Source organism: Polypterus senegalus, chromosome 3 (genome assembly GCF_016835505.1).
Source record: "Polypterus senegalus isolate Bchr_013 chromosome 3, ASM1683550v1, whole genome shotgun sequence".
Classification (NCBI taxonomy): Eukaryota; Metazoa; Chordata; class Cladistia; order Polypteriformes; family Polypteridae; genus Polypterus; species Polypterus senegalus.
The window spans coordinates 62,664,479-62,671,098 of NC_053156.1; the positions used below are offsets into that span (position 1 = coordinate 62,664,479).

Below are 6,620 nucleotides of genomic sequence, written 5' to 3' on the forward strand. Positions count from 1 at the left end.
CAAATGGGTAGAGAAGTGTATATGGTGCCCAAGCGCCCTTCTGCAGCGCGCCGGGTGGGGTTCTGGAAAACTAAATCGAGCAACCAACGTCCTGATAATGGATAGCATATTCTATTGCTCTATTGTTCAGCGGAGAAGCTGCTGGGAGGAGGATACCTCACCCCCCACTATGTCCCTTAGCCAATCATAGCGGTTTTCCTGCCGGCTTTCCGAGCCGGCCACACGCCCTTCTGCCCAATGAGATAATCGCAGACCCGAGTCACCAAGGCAACGTGGTGTATATATTGAATGGTTCGTCCCCATGTGCGGCAGGTTCTCTTACATCGACCCCCTTGCCGTCGCGCTGTAAGAAGACATCCGCAGAGAGGTCCTACCTCCATCGCTTCCTTTGTCAGATCCTTCAAGCGAGCTAAGCATCAACGACAATGGTGAGTGCCTGGCATTCTTGTGGGACAATATGATGTTAAAGAAATGCTGTCTACGCAATCAAGGGGTTGTGCTTCACACATCTGCCATAACGGGGTGGGGATAGATTTATATGAACAGCTGTAAGGGAGTTAATAACAATTAATAATCACAACTAATCGGAATGCACCAATGGAGTTTTATGTTTGAAATGAAATACCTTAATAAAATGCCACAGCTCCGAATGCTGTATTGCAAAAAAAAATGGACTAGGAAAATAATGATTAATGGTGGAATTCCTTTTGCCGAGTCGGGATATGGGTGTGTTTCCAGTCAGATCCGTTCTCCGCAATTACAATGCCTACACTTAAAGAAAGAGAGTGTGCTTCTGGGTGGAGAGGAAGAGAAAGAGGCTAGACAGCTCAATGCAATAGCAAGGCTGGTGAAGATACGGAAAGGGAAGTTTAGAGAGATGAAGACTGAGACAAAGGGTCGAATAACGGTGACTGTTTGGTGGTGGGGGGTGTTACTGTTTAAGGAGGGTATTTGGTCTTTGGTATGTGGTGGTGTTTAGTAGTCTTTGTTCATTTAGTCTGCACCGCTGATCAGAAAATTAAATCATTCGAACACCCCGCGCACGAAACAGCACAAAGAACGTACGACATTAAGGCGATCCACACTGGGATAACTGTTATGTGAGCTGGCGCACAAAGTGAGACATTTAGAAAACTGGACGTGAGCGGAATACATCATCTGCTCATTTTTTTTTTTGGGCGGTGCCACAACGCCTTTCATATACTGCCTGATATCTGGCACCGGCTGCGCAGTTGTTAAACCTCACATCTGGCATCGGATGTGGGCTTTTGCAGCCTGCTTTGGCAAGGAACCATTTTTGTAATCTATTGAGGTACGCCAGATGAAACCGAAAAGGGAAAAAAGCAAAGCTTAACGTCTTCGGTTGCTTTCTTTGGTCTGGAGATTTTTTAGCAAGTGTTACAATTACCCCCACCCCACCTCCGCCCCCATGCATACAGACTCTCAGTATTGACTGGCTACGCCCCCCGCCGCCTGCCTGGTTGCCATGACAACAGAGCTAGCGAGGTACCACCCGCCCGATGCAGGCATCTCTTTGTTTTATGAAATGTGCTTACTTGTTCACCTTAGATTTTTTTTTAAATCAATACATAAGTCGTTTACTGTTACTTTATTATCAGTGAGCCCCCACTGTATTCTGTTATTAGTGCTACAATATATAAAAAACTGAATTAACACGTGTAACTCCGTTGTGTATTCTTTCAACTATTTGCTAAAAAGCCTTTTGGGGAAGGGAAGTCCAAATGACATATTACTACTTTTTTGATATGCTTGATAAGCTTGGTGCATTTTATATGATGTGTCTACTTGCCTTTGAAAGGGAATATGTGCTTTGAATTCTTAATATTTATTGCTTGAGATGGCACCACTTTTCTGTCATTTTTGTTTCATATGCTCAAGTATCTATCTAGCCTACTCACCTTTTTCTCTTGTATTACAGCGTGAGTGCATCTCCATCCACGTGGGCCAGGCTGGTGTCCAGATCGGAAATGCTTGCTGGGAGTTGTACTGTTTAGAGCATGGCATCCAGCCTGATGGGCAGATGCCCAGTGATAAGACCATTGGAGGAGGAGATGACTCTTTTAACACTTTCTTCAGTGAGACAGGAGCTGGAAAACATGTTCCCAGAGCAGTGTTTGTAGACTTGGAACCAACTGTAATTGGTAATATTTCCTTGCAAAATTTATTTGTTCCTTCATAGTTTTAATGATCTAGACATGAATAATGAGAATGTTTTGGGTTTTTTTTTTTTGCCCTACCAACAGATGAAGTGCGTACAGGAACCTACAGGCAACTTTTCCACCCAGAACAACTGATCACCGGCAAAGAAGATGCAGCCAACAACTATGCTCGCGGACACTATACCATCGGCAAAGAGATCATTGACCTGGTTCTGGACAGAATTCGAAAATTGGTGAGAGTCTAATGTGGTTGTGTTTTGTGTTATGTATTAGATTGAAGGCATCCATGATTTAACTGTTAATGTTCTCTTTTCAGGCTGACCAGTGCACAGGTCTCCAGGGCTTCCTTGTCTTCCATAGTTTTGGTGGTGGCACTGGGTCCGGTTTTACTTCCTTGTTGATGGAACGTCTCTCTGTTGACTACGGGAAGAAATCTAAGCTGGAATTCTCCATCTACCCCGCTCCCCAAGTGTCCACAGCTGTTGTAGAACCCTATAACTCCATCTTGACAACCCACACCACACTTGAGCACTCAGACTGTGCCTTCATGGTAGACAATGAAGCCATTTATGACATCTGCCGCAGGAATCTTGACATTGAGCGCCCCACCTACACCAATCTCAATCGACTTATTGGTCAGATTGTGTCATCTATCACAGCCTCTCTGCGCTTTGATGGGGCTCTGAATGTTGATCTAACAGAATTCCAGACCAACTTGGTGCCCTACCCTCGTATCCACTTCCCTCTAGCTACCTATGCCCCAGTTATTTCTGCTGAGAAAGCCTATCATGAGCAGCTTTCTGTGGCTGAGATCACAAATGCCTGCTTTGAGCCAGCTAACCAGATGGTCAAATGTGACCCTCGCCATGGCAAATACATGGCTTGCTGCCTGCTATACCGTGGTGATGTGGTACCCAAAGATGTCAATGCAGCTATTGCCACTATCAAGACCAAGCGTACCATCCAGTTTGTAGACTGGTGTCCTACTGGTTTCAAGGTGGGCATCAACTACCAGCCTCCCACTGTTGTACCTGGAGGTGATCTTGCCAAGGTCCAGAGGGCTGTTTGTATGTTAAGCAACACCACTGCCATTGCAGAGGCTTGGGCACGTCTTGATCACAAATTTGACTTAATGTATGCCAAACGTGCTTTTGTCCACTGGTATGTTGGGGAAGGTATGGAGGAAGGGGAGTTCTCTGAGGCACGTGAAGACATGGCCGCCTTGGAGAAAGACTACGAGGAAGTGGGTGTGGATTCTGTTGAGGGAGAAGGGGAAGAGGAAGGAGAGGAGTACTGAACCTCATTAGATGGTGCTACTGTCAGGGAGCCCAAGAAGAATGACCAAAAACCACCAGATTCTGCTTTGTAACTCAGGCTGCTTTTCACAACTTTGTATGTCTGTAGTTTACATTTTTTTTGGAAAACTTAATTCAATTTCAAACGTACAAAACAAACTCTAATCAGCCCATAACTGCTTGGTTGGTTTGTGAAACGAGAAGGAAATAAAATCCCTGTCTTCATTCCTTTGGTCTCTTTTGTGTGTCATGTTCTTATCACATGAGCAAAGAGAAGATGTTAAGATCTCAATGAAAAATGCTGTGGTGGCTAATCAATCTGACATTTTAAAATTTTGCTGGTTCTTATAAAATATACAAGCAAATCATTCAATTCAAAAGTTCAAAATGAGTGATATTTCATGTTAAAACAAGCCATGATTCATCCTTCACTAAGAACATGTAAGTCATTGCAGTGCTAGAAATGGTTCTGCTTAGAACTGGGTGAACTACTAAAGGATCCATACAAAGAAACTATTGATGGAGAGATTTGTTATGGAGCAATGCTACAGAACTGTACAGATATTATGACATAATTAAAGTCTGGGACAAATGGTGTTTCATCATGCAAGTTAATGGGTGAAAGTAAAAAAAGAAAGTACAGATTGCCACATCCAGCTTGGTGAAGTTTTGCTTATTTTCTGTTCTATCAACATGGTCTTAAGTTTAATTTATTTGGTGTCAACTAAATTCTTGTCTTAGCTAAATGTGTGTTTTGAATATATTTTTTTTCATCAGTCTCTTCAGTGTTTGAAATTTATAGAGTAATTTTTATTTAAACCAGTATAAGGGCAGGGTTGAGTTTAATGGCTAGAGCCTAGTCTAGCAGGACAGCGTACAAGGCAATAAGCAGCTCTGAGTATATATAAGGTGCTGTTAGTCACACTTCTCACTCATGCACACCCCCAATTTAGATTCACCAATAATCTAACCTGCAGTCCTTGGGAAAGTGTGAGCAAAACCTTGAGAGTCCAATATCCACAAAGACACAGGCGACAATCAGTGTGGGATTCAAACGTGAGACACTGGAGCTGTGAAGACGGACCACTAACCACTGTACTGTCATGTTTATTTTAATGTGTTACATTTCAGTTAAATCTAACTGAATTCCCAGTTAACACATACAGTGGGTAGTGGTAGGAAGAAACAATTAATAATATGGTTAGCTTTTACATGTTCATAAAGTGGACATATTGCTGTTTATAAATGATATTTAGCTAATCAGTCTTTGGAGACAAAAAACAAACTCATATGCAATGAAATGAACATCATCCTCGTTTGAACTTGCTAGATTGTTAACTGCTAACCAGTCTTCTTTTTCTTTTATAATTAAGAGTATTACTTAGAGGTAACAATATGTTGCATTGTTTCTGGAGCAGACAAAATACAAAAATGCTAACACAAGAGAAAACACGCTAAATGTGCAGTAAACTCTGAGTTCAAGGGACTGTAAACTAAGAATCTTTACATTCCATAAGTAATTTAAAAAGCGGGTGAACTGTACATGAGGGGTTTCTCAACCTTTCTTCTTCACACAAGATTAGTACAAAGAAGAAGAACTACAAAAAATAATAATTTAGAATTCAGCAGCATCCCTACAAATAACAGAATTCAAAATGTTTACAGCTCTAGGACTAAAAGAGTTCCTAAACCTGGTGGTCTTTACACTCAGGAATCGAAATCTGCAGCGGAAATTTTGGAAAAGTTGAATAGCTACTGTCTGACAGAATTGACTCAGCTTTCATTCTGACTTGTTTGTAATAGAGTTCAGTAATGGAGGTCTGCTGTAAACTAATCATTTTACTGGTAGTTTTTACACTGTTGCAAATGCAACAATAAATCAAATAAAATTCTAATTCAAAAAGTTATGGTTTTGTCCACTTCAAAACAATTGCATTTCCTAAGGAGGAACAGCCATATCTGCCCCTTCTAACAAATTGTTTGTGTAGAGATCAAAGGTTAGCTTGTTATCAATGATGGTCCCCAGATATTTGTATTGCTCCTCCATGTGCGTCTTTTAATCTTCCTTATGTAGTTCTAATGTTTTTCAATTAATAATTTTTCATTGTAAGAATAGTTGTGTGGTTTAATATGGAGTAAAAATGAGAAAGCCTAAGATTTCCATATTGGTAACGTATGGAAAATAAATTAATTCAGATCAAAACGAAGAGAAAGCTCTCAAGTCACAAACAGTTTCAGGTCAGAAAAGAGGAAAATAACTCACAAATTTTTACAATTCAATGTGAAGACTTGACCCTGTTTCATGTCACAGAGGGTCTTCCAGTTTTAATAACTTTATGTGCAGTTTAAATCATCCATTATCCAACCCGCTATATCCTAAATACAGGGTCACGGGGGTTCCAGCCAACACAGGGTACAAGGCAGAAAACAAACCCCGGGTAGGGTGCCAGCCCACTGCAGGGCGCGCACACACACACCGGGAACAATTTAGAATCACCAATGCACCTAACCTGCATGTCTTTGGACTGTGGGAGGAAACTGGAGCACCCGGAGGAAACCCGCACAGACACGGGGAGAACATGCAAACTCCACACAGGGAGGGAACCCGGGTCTCCTAACTGCGAGGCAGCAAACATGGCTAACTATATGCATGATACAATAACTTTCCACTCTTGATTAATATGAATTACCGTTGAAATGAAAATAAGAGGTTAGACATGTTTATTTTGTTCTTAATAATTAATATTAGCCTATATTCCACATTGTATAGTCTTCTGTATTAATCTCTAAAACTGCTCTGAAAATAATAGTTGGCTAAACAAGCTTAGCAAAATTACATATACTGTATATCGAACATCAAATTTGTAATCCATATTCGAAATCCCTCTCTGTAACCTGTGTTATTAATTTATTAATTTTTTATCACTCTTGCCAGAAACGTCCTCCCTGTATTACCTGACCCCTCATTTTCATTGTAATTTTTTTATGTTCTCTTGTGTACCACTTGATTAACATGTTACAGGCTGAGAACTGCAGGTCGACTTCACAGAGAATGATACACTGATGTAAGGCAGTGCTTCCCAAACGCGATCCTGGGGACCCACTGCGGCTGCAGGTTTTTATTCCAACCAGATTTACAATTGGT

General features: G+C 41.3%; 1 protein-coding gene across 1 annotated transcript; it reads left to right on the plus strand.

Annotated features, from left to right (window-relative positions):
- The first annotated feature begins 303 nt into the window (after nt 1–303).
- Nucleotides 304–3,703, plus strand: LOC120525208 (tubulin alpha-1A chain). Its single transcript, XM_039747318.1, has 4 exons — nt 304–428; nt 1,940–2,162; nt 2,265–2,413; nt 2,497–3,703. The coding sequence occupies exons 1-4, from the start codon at nt 426–428 to the stop codon at nt 3,475–3,477; spliced, it is 1,356 nt and encodes a 451-aa protein (XP_039603252.1). The 5' UTR covers nt 304–425; the 3' UTR covers nt 3,478–3,703.
- Nucleotides 3,704–6,620: the final 2,917 nt, after the last annotated feature.

Bases quoted from the DNA above. Each gene is read 5' to 3' on its own strand.
- LOC120525208 (XM_039747318.1), top strand. The intron at 2,163-2,264 runs GTAATATTTCCT...CCCTACCAACAG, and splicing joins CTTGGAACCAACTGTAATTG to ATGAAGTGCGTACAGGAACC. The intron at 2,414-2,496 runs GTGAGAGTCTAA...TTCTCTTTTCAG, and splicing joins TGGACAGAATTCGAAAATTG to GCTGACCAGTGCACAGGTCT.